This window comes from Xenopus tropicalis, chromosome 4 (genome assembly GCF_000004195.4).
Source record: "Xenopus tropicalis strain Nigerian chromosome 4, UCB_Xtro_10.0, whole genome shotgun sequence".
Taxonomy (NCBI): Eukaryota; Metazoa; Chordata; class Amphibia; order Anura; family Pipidae; genus Xenopus; species Xenopus tropicalis.
In genome coordinates, this window is record NC_030680.2 from 126,012,096 (window position 1) to 126,025,050 (window position 12,955).

The following is a 12,955-nucleotide window of genomic DNA, read 5'->3' on the forward strand; positions in this document are numbered from 1 at the left end:
TTTATTATTACAGAGAAAAGGGAATCATTTAACCATTAAATAAACCCAATAGGGCTGTTCTGCCCCCAATAAGGGGTAATTATATCTTAGTTGGGATCAAGTACAGGTACTGTTTTATTATTACAGAGAAAAGGGAATCATTTAACCATTAAATAAACCCAATAGGGCTGTTCTGCCCCCAATAAGGGGTAATTATATCTTAGTTGGGATCAAGTACAGGTACTGTTTTATTATTACAGAGAAAAGGGAATCATTTAACCATTAAATAAACCCAATAGGGCTGTTCTGCCCCCAATAAGGGGTAATTATATCTTAGTTGGGATCAAGTACAGGTACTGTTTTATTATTACAGAGAAAAGGGAATCATTTAACCATTAAATAAACCCAATAGGGCTGTTCTGCCCCCAATAAGGGGTAATTACTGTATATCTTAGTTGGGATCAGAGAAAGGGAAATTATTTTTTTTGTGGCTTTCCCTTAATTCGGAGCTTTCCAGATAACAGATTCCATGCCTGTCTAGTCCTTTGTTTTCATGAGTCCATACATTTAAATATAAAAACATATGTCACACTGGTAGTTAAAAATCTTCTTTATAAGATGTTTGTTTTTTTAAAACACAAATGACACAGTAGAGTTCTCATAGTAAATTCATCTGGCACTCTGTATGAGAAATCTGCATTTTAAATCCTTTTAAAACCCTGCTTCCATTAAATACCCACAGGCTGCAGTGAGACATGGGAGTGGCACACTGTACCTGATATTCATTGTAGCCTTCAGCCACCGGTATTACTGGCAATTTCCACTGAGTTCTAGGCCCATGAAGAAGCAGCAGTTATGGGAAGTTGGAGAGTTGGGCTGAGCACAGTGTTTGGCAGTTCCTTTCAGTATCTGAGGCCCCTGGGAAGGCTGCTCCTTATATCACAGAACATCTGGAGGGGTAACAGCCCGATTCCCAGCAAGTTGTCCCGGCTCATCAAGAAACCAAGGCACCACAGTCCGACAGACAGTCCCTCAACTCCCATGCCTACTGGCAAACTAGCCATACTCTTAGCACTGCGCCAGCCTGTATACCCATGATTGTAGAGGATGCCATATCCTGAGATTATACTCTTCTTTATTTCTGTGCTCCTCTGTACTATAGCGCAAAACCCTCACTGCTGGACAGCACAGAATAAAGGTCACAGCCCCCAATCCAAATAGAGCTAAGTGCTGTCTGAGCAGTAGCGTTGCACTTCTACATGATTATCCGTGGCTCGGGTACAGACTCGGAGATGCACTTGTGCGGCAGGACGTTGGCTCCATTCAGGTAAAGCTCATCATTAACAATGACATCCTCGCCCAGCACGGTCACGTTCTCCATGCGCACCTGGGGTACAGGGAAGTTAGTGGCATAAAAACATTACAGTAATGAGGGCAGGTATGAACTGTGTAAAACCTTATATCATTCTATGTATGTCATCCCATATATTGTAACTGTCCCTCTTCTTGTATCATGTACATATGCCAACCCCCTACTGCCATTTCCTTACATGTAATTGTCCCATGCAGCAGCTGATTCAGCCAGTGTTGCCATGTACAGCCGCTCCTTCAGAAAGTCATTAACAAGGGGGCACAGGTAACAAACATGGCAGTGCTTTTAAAGGGGCAGTAAATCATTTACGTATGCAGCACCTAGCACGTCATACCTGTAAGTACTGCAGCACATACAAAGACTGAGCCACCCCACCCTCAACATGATAGACAGAATGTTAGAGGTGTTGTATCTCCTAAGTACTGGTGGTTTGGGGAACATTTCTAAAAAAATAAAAAAAAGTGTGACCTCATGTAGTGATACTGACATAATCCCAGGACTGCCATTGGAAATCTTGGGGGGCCCCATTCTTATTAATTAGAAGGGGCCTAGGTTAAACCAATGCCTGCCTGGTCCCCAGTTACGTATTTTTTTTTAATGGACTGTTCTATCTGATAGGACCCCTAACAGGACTCTATCTACCTGCCTGCATATTGGCTATACTATAAGCCTTCATGGAGCAATACCTGTCTAGACTTTTTATCTTCCCTGAGCAGCTAGACCAGTTTTTCCAGTGCCCAATGTCATGCAGAGGATTATATGAGTGCCACACTGTAACATTACAGCTGGATAAGATCATCGCCACCTAAACTTAGCATATTGGGCAACAAAAGGATCCCACTAGGGAGTAAAGCTGGCCATACACGCACTGATAAACCTCGTTTCGTACGATATTCGGTGCGTGTATGGCAAGTTGGCGAGTCGACTGATATCGCAGGAGGCTGCTGATATCGGTCGACTCGCCGATCGGCCAGGTTAACAGATTTTGATTGGGCGCCATAGGAGGAGCCTGATCAAAATCTGCCGTCAGGGCTGAATCGGCAGAAGGAGGTAGAAATCCTATTGTTTCTACCTCCTTATCTGCTGTTTCAGCCCTGAACAGTTAGTGGCCAATTGTACAATCTTTGCACGAAAGATCGAAAATCGCCACGTGTGTGGCCACCTTAAGATAAAATGTTTGTGCAGACAAATAGCGCTAAGAATCTGCATAGGGCTCGTGGGAGAACTGAACACAGTAAAAGCACTCACCCACTGTCCTACTGATGAGCTCCAACCAACAATGGAGGACTCGAGCCAGGAATGGGAATGCAGCCTGGATCCTTTCATGATAGTGCATCGCTTGATACGCACACCGTCCTCTACAGTCACACCAGGGCCAATAGTCACATTAGGGCCAATGCTGCAGTTCTGACCAATCTTAGCTGTGGGATCCTAGAAAGGGATGCATTAATGAGAAAGGATGGAGAAAGTGCATGCAGTCAGGCACAGAGACACAGGCATCAGTACAATCTGAATTATAAAGGGCGCTGCTACCAGGGGGCTCAAAATCTTTTCATGCACACATGTTTAAGGGAAATGCCATATTATTTGCATTGGCTGAGCCAAGCTGTATCATTAGCTCACTTACTACCACTGGGCAATACTACCTCATTGCAATAACCCATAGCAACCAATTAGATTAATTCTCTCAGTATTCTATCTAAAGCAGATCGATCAATGCTAATTGGTTGCTATTCCTTACAGCACGGAAATTAAATGGGCATTATTGTTGTTGCTACTGTAGTCTAAGGAGAACATCCTTATCCAAGTAGCACAGCAGCTTTTACACATAAGAGTTCATTTATGAACTAAAAAAAAAAGTGGGTGCAAGTCACCATTATTCGGGCACTTTGCAACATGCCCTGCACCTTAAATGAATTGGCGTTTCAGAGAACAGAAACCCCCATGAACACAGTGCTATCTAAATTTAGTAGTGCTGTATTCATGAGAAGCAGGGGAAAGGCATGTAGGTGTATATATGCCAGCAGAGAAAATGCTATATGTGCTATTAGCCTAAGGGCTCTTACATATGGATGTTTTGCCCCACATTCTCCTGCAGTGGCTCTCTATTTCTTTCCAACACAGGACAAAACGCATTCTACCCTGTTGGCCTCTAGTCACGAATGAAAGTGCTGTATTCATGTGGATTGCATCAAGTTGTGTTCCATGCGCATTTGGCGCTTGCATGCAACCAGGAAGCATGTGCTGCAGGAACAATCGCCCATCTGTAAGGGTCCTGGGGCAGCACCAGAACTGAAAAAGCCGTTGTTTGTTTGTAAGGCACCGCAGGGGGCATTTAACCTCTAGAGCAATGATCCGAACCAGTGGCTCCCCAACCCCCTTGGATGTTGCTCTCAGTGCCCCCAAACCAGGTAGTTATTTTTGAATTCCTGACTTGGGGGCAAGTTTTGGTTGAATAAAAACAAGAGTTCCTACCAAATAAAGCCCCCTGTAAGCTGATAGTGTGCATAGAGGCTGCCTAATAGCCAATCTTAGCCCTTATTTGGCTCCTCCATGAACTTGGTGCTTGTGTTGCTCTCCAAGTCTTTTTACATTTGACTGTGGCTCATGAGTAAGAAAGGTTGGGGACCCCTGCTTTAGAGCCTAGCTGGAAGATATCTGTGTTAAGAATTTGATACAGCAATTAGCATAGCAACTAACTCAGGCTCAGTACTCACCACCAGAACATTCCCAATAAAGCCAGGTCCCACATGAAGCCACTCTGGGTGCTTCTGCCTGACAGACTGGAGGTACATGCACATGCCAGTCAGGAAATCTTTAGGCTGACCAATGTCCATCCAGAACCCTGAAAGAGCAACCACAGTTGCAACCTCAGATACAGCCCATTGTACAATCTAAATGGCAATACTCTGTACCCCCTCTTTACATTATATGCAAGTTCATGGATACAGGTGAGAACATGACTCTCCTTTATACAGTCACATATCAGTAATATAAAGTGCAGAGGAAGGTAAAACAGATCTCCCCTAAATACTTTGCCAGGTAACAGTGCTAATAACGAGTGCAGTCTATGGGAAAAGGATGATGAATAACTGGGGGAGGGTAATATTCGAGAATAATAATGAGCCTCAGTGCTATAGCCCTGTGCTCTAGAAATGCATCCACTGTTGTCGCACTGACTGTTCCACTGGCCCAAGGTGGGAGGATTGAGTGTCATTCAAGTTAGTGTTAAAGGAACAGTAACACCAAAATATGAAAGTGTTTCAGAGTAATTACAACGTAATGTACAGTTGCACTGCCCTGGTATATCTGGTGTGTTTGCCTCAAAAAGACTACTATAGTTTAACGGATAAGCTCTGTAGAACATAATGGGGTTTTATCTGTTATCTGATATGTAACCTGTGCCTTTTCTCCTTTTTTCCAGTGTGAATGGCTGCCCCCATGGCTACACAGCAGCTTAGTTTTAAAAACTATAGTAGCCTTTATGAAGCAAACACACAACTTTTACCAGTGCTGGTCAGCAGTACATTATATTTTAATTACTTTTAAACACTTTCATTTTTTGGTGCTACTGTTCCTTTAATGTCTTCCAGGCAAAGAACACTGTTTCCCTAAGGAGTCCTTTCTCATAATTAGACCATTGTTCTTCTCGTACGAGCCCCCTGCAGGCATGACTGGGGGTGGGAAGAAATGGAGCTTTGCTTATGGTTGAAACCGGGTCACTGCATTGCACAGTGAGACTGGCTGAAACCAGGCAGGGATAAAGGTGCCTGTAACATGGGACTGGGTAAGCCGTTGCATGCAGGGATGCACCAAATCCATAGTTTTGGGAGATAATACCAACTTTTCCACAAAAGATTAGGCCAAATGTGCACATTCAAATCTGAGCAAAATTCACTTAAATTGTCATCTGAAAAGTCACATGACTCAGGGTTTATATTCAGTTTGGTAAAACCCTATGAATTTGGCTGAATGAATTCTGCCCAATGTGCAGGAATCCTAGGTTCAACGTGCCCCCATCATGAAAAGCACAAGTGCTTCAACATGTAACAAGGTTAGGGAGGGGCAGCGTGCCAGCCAAGGGGGAAAAGAGAAATGACTCCTTCAAGTCGGAGCTTCAGTCAGCTGAATGAGTGTTATGAGTTTTATTTAACATTGGCTGCTATTTCACAAACTGCTGTTAGGACTAAACACATCCAACTCACCTTGCAGCTCCATAGCAAACAACTGACCCTCCTGTGCCATAGCAGGGAAGATTTCCTTTTCTATGGAGGTCGGACGTAGCTAGAAAAAGAACAGAGACCAATGTCACCAATAATCTCAGTGGGACAACACCCTGCGTGGCTCTGTGACTGTTACACATGTAGGGGAGAACTATCATTCGGTTATAGGAACAGAGCACCCAACCCTAAGTCTGTAGAGAGGAGCCAGGAGCAGTGGATTCTACAAGTAGGTGAACTGGGGAACCCCCTCAGAGGCACCCACTTCATGAAACTGCAAATGGCCTGTAATTCACTGCAATACTGTTTGTAGCTGAAATTGCTTTGCTTATTAGCGATGTGAATCAAACATCAAACTGATGTTTTATTAAACACTCTGGTCAAGTATTCCCTAATCTGTAACTTGCCTGTATCCCATGGTGACTAGGTGCACTCTCTCCATATGGTTCTGTATAAGAAGAGATACTGGTGACCTAGACCTTTGTATAAGAAGAGATCCTGGTGACCTAGCTTGTATGTCTGATTAAATCCCAATCTAAAAGTCCAGGGAATTCTTATGTGTTGCCCACCTACCACCCCTTCAGGATTCAGCACCACCAAATACAGGCAGAGGGTGGTACAGCTTTTTGTGTTCTGTTTTAGGAGTGCAAATAGCTGCTCCTCAAAGCCAAGAAGCAGGGCAAAAAACAATATTCTGGCACAGTGATATATAGGCTGATAATTAAAGATACCTTCCCATTAATAGCAAAAGACTACTACAAATATGAGATAACTTATATGTGATGTTTCAGCAGCACTGCACCTGAATGCCAACTGTGCCATTGTGTTGTTTTTGCTCTGCCATAGAATGCGCCGGACTATTGTGTATGGCAACAGTACAATCCCATGAGCAATCCTTACCTGAATACGATCCAGCACAGCCGGGGAGAAGATATACAGTCCTGAGTTGATCTTGTTGGACACAAACACCTGTGGCTTCTCCACAAAGCGCTGTATTTGCCCTGACTCTGCCTCGTATACAACAACTCCATATTTTGAAGGTTCCTCCACCTTTGTTACCTACACAGAGGTGAAGGGTAAACTGTTACTTTGAGCAATATCCCCCCCCTTCTCCCTTGATATTAATATTCCAATTTATTTAATAACCGACCATATACAGTGACCTGGGGAACCCTTTTAGGAACAATCACACCGTATGTTCTATGTGGAGTGAACCATTTTACGAACACGAGTTGCTATTGAAAGCAGTATTTGTTCATCCTTTCTGCTCACTGCACTCACTGCTGGTTCTGACCCCTAAAACAGTGTAGCAAATGTCAGTACACCTTCAAACATATTACTTCGCTGGATTCTGCTACATTGTTTCAGTAGTCATAACCAGCAGCGCAAAAAATTTCAAACCACTGAAAATGTTTCATGCATATCGTAATGTTGTCTACATATATTTTCTTTCAAGAGGAAAACAGTTTTTGGCTGGAGTTCGCCTTTTACTGCATCTTGGACAGAGACACAGGCTAGGACTTACCACAATGGTTCCTTCTTTCCCGTGGTGTTTATGGAATCGCACCATCTCCTCAAAAGGAAAGTCACAAATGACATCACTGTTTAGGACAAAGAATGGGTCGGAGTTCTCGGTTAGTAGTTCCCTGGCCAGGGCTAAAGGACCAGCTGTGGACAAATATTAGCAGAATTAGATTTCCGTGCCCTGGGTGCTGGAAAGACACTTTATATGGGAAGAGAATACAACCCTGCCAAACTCATTTTATTGCTGAAGAAGGAGCATGGTGTGTAACATTCAGGCTCATGCTTTAGATTTTAAATGGGCAATATATCTCAACATGAGTGCAATAAATAGGGCTTGTGCTGAACATAATTTTTTATTTTTTATATTTATGGTTTATGATATTTTTTGCAACAGGGCAAAATCTGAAACTGAAAGTAAAATCACATTCTATTTCTACCTTCATACAAACACAAAGCAGCAGTCATCAGCCTCTACATAATGAGCTGCTCCTCATCTCATAGACTAACACAGGCTCTAGCTGGGGAAATAGAGGGGTTTGTTTATACAGAGGCTTCTCAGTGGACTGCTTATTTGACTAGATTGTGCTTATATGTACCAAAACGTAGAAAGTGACTAATTTTCAGTTTCAGAATTTTACCCTATTTATTGAATGAAATCACAAAAACCATAGATACTTAAACAATACGGACAAAGTTTGTTCACCACATGCCTTATTTATTGCCCTGTGTTAATAAAGCAGGGATACTGCACTGTACTGGGGAGGGCATCTAATGTAGTCATTTTGCTCTGTGTGTAGCCACTGCTAAAGGAAGCTATGCTATACATGTTGGAAGCCAATTAAAGCATTAAAAGGCTGGCATAAAAAAGTTACTGAGCCAAATACTACAAAAAGAAGACCAGCACCACCAAGACTCCGACACTATTCATGCTGTTTTAAATATACATTTTGTTTTTTCACATGAAGTCTCGATGGTGCTGGTCTTTTTTTATAGTGTGTATATATCTTACTAATTCACTGCCTGTAAGTGGTTAAAGAGAAAATAACCACGCACCCATACTTGACATAGACCTTTTTTTATCACCGAATAAGCTTCTCTGCTTTACAGAGAACCTGTGCAAAGCCTACTATGGAAAACAGAGAGGCTTCCAAGTCCCAGAATCCATCACTTCAACATGAAGCAAGGTGAGGGTAGGGTTTAATATTTAGTAAATATATGTTGCATTTTTGGATCTGCTCACCTGTACCCAAAGGCTCCTTTTCATGCGACATTGAGATTCGGATCCCAAGCTGTTAATAACATTGATGTGAAATTGTTAGTATGTTCCATGAGTTAATATTGCATATATATAGCAGCAGGGGGAGAGAGCGAGAGAGAGCTCACCGGCTAACAGCTGGTCAGATGGTTGCAGCCACTTACCCTCTTTTCCTGCTCCTTCATCTCCTTTTCTAACATGTCGGACATGTAGCTGACAGCGAGGATCACATGATTAACTCCAGCCTGTCCAGGGCAGGATAACCAATAAAAATGCTTTAGTGTACAGATATACAGCATGTGAATGACTGGTATATGTGACATGGTAAAATAGTGCTGGTGTGATGGGTGAGACTGGCACTGCCTACTAGTTATAAACAGAGACCCCTGTGGGCATGAAGTAAAACTATAGTGCTACACAGTACTTCACACTGAGTGCTCACCTTTACCAGGGCCTCCACTTGGTGCAGTAGTATGGGTTTGTTACAGAAGTCCACCAATGGCTTTGGAACACTCAGTGTCAAAGGACGCAGCCTAGTGCCATATCCACCAACGAGAATTAGCGCCTTCATATTGACCTGCAGGGGGATCAGAAGAAAATAGCACATTAGTGTTTAAATCAATATGAATAGAAATCCTTACTATTCATGCCCACTAAACACATAAACATGTAAAAGGAAAAGCTGGAAGAGAAAGACCCTGAGGCATGAACCTGAACCCCACACAAGAAAAAAACACTATCAAAACCTTTGGAAATAAGGGGTAAGCAGCGTGTTGGGGGTGCACGAGATGGAGCTTTAGCAGCCACTTATAGAAACACAAGAAAAAAACCTTGTACTTTGTACTCTGAACCTGGAGGCCCCAAGCCAATGCCCCCGCTGCCATGCACATAGTGGGCCCACACACAAATATCTGTTTCATGTTTCATGTGAATAAGAAACACCATATACAGATACAGGTTTATGGTCCATTATCCAGAAAGATCCAAATTAGGGAAATGATAGTAATAAGACAATACAGGCATAGGACCTATTATATGTAATGCCTGGAACCTGGGATTTTCCTTAAAAGTGATCTGTCCTAAATTTAATTCACAATCCTTAAGTTTATTAAAGATAAAAAAAAAACAAAAAAAACCCCATTGGGTTGTTTTGCCACCAATATGGATTCATGCAGCAAAGTCACCACCAAATACAAGATATGGTGTTATTATTACAGAAAAAAAAAATCATTACTAAAAATTAGAATTATTTGCTTAAAAGCCTTCAGGAAAAGGGTCCCAAATTTGTACCTTGCACCTGATAACTAAGTAACTACACTGAAAATAATCACATTGTTTTTTATTATTTTTAAATGTTTGTTAGTATCTTTATGACACCATGCTCCACATTATGACCCTATAATCCAGAAAACGTCATGTCCCAAGCATTCTGGGTAATAGACCCACATACCTGATGTGCCTGCTTATTGATGAGCCCCAACAATAGTGCAATGGATTTGTGTGAGTTTGATGTGATTATTGGGCCTTAAAACATGATTTTATATCAACTGAGCACCCATATAGTGCCCTCCAGCAACCAATCAGAACTGAGCTTCATCTAACAGCACTAAATCAGGGAAGCAAAATAAACCACTGGGAATCCCTCTATATTCCTCCATTTGGTACTCCGACCAATCAGCCCAAGGCTTAACATATGGATAGCGTACAAAATGCTATACAGGTATGGACACCTTTATACTGTTCCCTTCCTTTGGGCTGACCACTCAAATTCCTACGGAAATAGATAACTCTAGATCCAGGAGGGGTGCAGGGGGTGCAAATGCACCTGGGGCCCATTGGAAACACAGCAATGTGAAAAACAGGACCAGCGTTGTAAGGAATGTGAAGGTGTGTGCCTGGGCAACCAAATCTTGGTATGTACAGCCAGTTTAAGTCTTTTATGACCAAATATTTTTCCAGTCTTCCCCAGTCGGGCTTGGGAGAGTGCAAGTACAGTGTTGAACTTTTCCCCAGTTTCATATACAGTGCATGCACCCTCCTAGAACCGGCACAAGGGACACCTGGGAGGTGGAAAGAAGATGGCAGTACAGCAGACTTGGGGTGTCTAACAACTTGGAGCCCCCACTGATGTTACCTTTCCTTCTCCTTTTATTAAGAAATATAACATAGAGGTGAAGGCTGACACACTGACAGTGAGATGCCAGATATAACTGTATTGTATATAAGCAGCCTGAGAAGCAAATACATGACATTGACCATACACCGTGTTCTATGGTTTGCCAATTGGCCATTTTCCAGATAAGGGGCTTTGGATCTCCATACCTCAAGTCTGCTAAAAATCATTTAAACATGAAATAAACCAATAGGGTTGTTTTGCCACCAATATGGATTCATGCAGCTTAGCTACCATCCAGTACAAGGTACTGTTTAATTATTACAGAGAAATCGCTTTAAATGGACTTTAAAGGAGATATCCTTACTGTAATTCAGAGCTTTCTGTTTCTGCAAATGATCTGAAACCTTTATTGTTAAACTGTTTAAAGCAACGTGTATCTGTTACTGTGCCTTTAAATCCATTTGACGTCCTGTGATTAGTGTAGCCTTTACTAGGCTGGCTATGACTCAGCTGTCTCCTTTAACACATATTACTGCTGCCCAGTCATGAAACTGACCCATTTATCAAATCTCCACACCTCTAATTAGCTGGTTTGTGTAATGGATCTGAACAGGATCTTTGTCAGTCCAAATAAGAAAATATTGCTGTCAAAGTGTTTAATCTGTACCAGGCTCGCCACACAAGGCTGTTCTGCTCAGTACTGCGCTCTGGCAAGGCTTGGCCCCTGGGCGGCTGTTTGGGGCCCCGCACTCTCACATCATGTGACTTCAAACCTCTGACTAAATGAATGTGACTATGTGTAAAGGGGTGTTTATTTCTTTTGTTCTCAATTTCAACTGGGTATTTGGGCAAATCCAACACTGCTGGACTAAGCCCAGGTGTGGGCACAGAGTACATGGAGAAAGGATTCCATTCTCTGGTTGGACACCAAGCTAAAAGCCTCAGCAGCTATTGGCTGGCATCAAGTGCCGCCTTGTGACTGGCAGTTTTATCTTTTACCTTCCCATGACCCAGTGAGCACTGTGTAAATACATGTATGTATATAACCCTGCTTGAACATCCACCCCAGGCCTGACCCCAGCCCAGACCCCAGCCCTGACTCCAGCCCAGACCCCAGCCCCCAGCCCTGACTCCAGCCCAGACCCCAGCCCAGACCCCAGCCCAGACCCCAGCCCTGACCCCAGCCCTGACCCCAGCCCTGACCCCAGCCCAGACCCCAGCCCAGACCCCAGCCCAGACCCCAGCCCAGACCCCAGCCCTGACCCCAGCCCTGACCCCAGCCCAGACCCCAGCCCAGACCCCAGCCCAGACCCCAGCCCAGACCCCAGCCCTGACCCCAGCCCAGACCCCAGCCCAGACCCCAGCCCTGACTCCAGCCCAGACCCCAGCCCAGACCAGACCCCAGCCCAGACCCCAGCCCAGACTCCAGCCCTCTCATACAGTTTGGGTGAATACTAAGAGCCCATAGAATTCCCTTATTCCACTACTTATTCCCGTACTTTCCAGAAGAGACAGTACTCACTCACCCTACAGTTTGCCATAAGAGACGTTCAAGTTGCCCTCCATCCACTTCACTATGGATTAAAACACCCCACAGTTGACAAATACTTAAGCGAATATATAGCAAATATCCTTAACAACGGGCTAAACTACAACTCCCGTCATTCCCACTTCTTATACTAATTCTCCGCTTTCTCTCACTCACCTACCAGCTCCAATTGCCACCAGACTCCTTCCACCTCAGTACCATTCAAACCGAAGGCGTGGTTTCGGCTTAGGTCACTGGGCGGAGCCACAACACACCCACTTCCGCTTCAACCCACGCAAGTTCATGGAGCCACGGCACAGTTTAGGTACCAGACAGATCATGTTTATTACCCGCACTGTGATGTTTGCTAGCTCAAAGATCCCGCTGGTTAATAAACTGGGCTCCGGTTCGGGTGAGATTCGTCCAAATTATTAAAAGCGTTTCGGTTACCAGGGAAACCACTAGGCACTTCCGCTAATAAATAAGAGGAAGTTTGTAATGGCTACCTTCACCTAGGCAACAGGAAAGCCTCCTAATAGCCCGCCCACCAATCAGCTTGTAACACAGCTCCAGTCAGAACGTAGAACGATTGGTAAAAGCGCCGAGCCAATCAGAGGGCATGGGGACTCCTTGTGACGGCCACAGTTCCAGCAAAGCGGAAGTATAAACGCCCAGAGGTGGGTGTGGCGCAAAGTATGCGCAGTAAGGTGCGTTTGCTGTAGTATTATTAGATAGCTTGTCACTTTACCGGTTTGCAAAGCTTTGTGTGACATTGAATAGGAATTCAATTCAGCTGATTGCCTCACCATGGAGCCTTGTCTCTACTACCTGCGCTACCAACAATTACAGCACTGTGTATAATATCCAAAGGGGATTAGCGCCACTTGGGTCTGTGCCACATATCATTCATTCTGATTTTGTAGCGGTGTAGCAGGAGCCAGCTGAGAAGTGCCTGCAAGGC

At 43.8% G+C, this 12,955-nt stretch overlaps 1 protein-coding gene across 3 annotated transcripts; it reads right to left on the bottom strand.

The window, feature by feature from the left end:
* Positions 1-571: 571 nt before the first annotated feature.
* Positions 572-12,431, bottom strand: gmppb (GDP-mannose pyrophosphorylase B). Of its 3 annotated transcripts, none has more exons than XM_012964560.3 (10): positions 12,176-12,431; positions 8,793-8,927; positions 8,515-8,595; positions 8,336-8,384; positions 7,097-7,239; positions 6,472-6,630; positions 5,557-5,635; positions 4,069-4,196; positions 2,600-2,782; positions 572-1,366 (listed from the first exon to the last, which is right to left on the bottom strand). In XM_012964560.3, exons 2-10 carry the CDS (start codon positions 8,919-8,921, stop codon positions 1,235-1,237), a joined length of 1,083 nt encoding a protein of 360 aa, XP_012820014.1. In that variant the 5' UTR covers positions 8,922-8,927; positions 12,176-12,431; the 3' UTR covers positions 572-1,234.
* Positions 12,432-12,955: the final 524 nt, after the last annotated feature.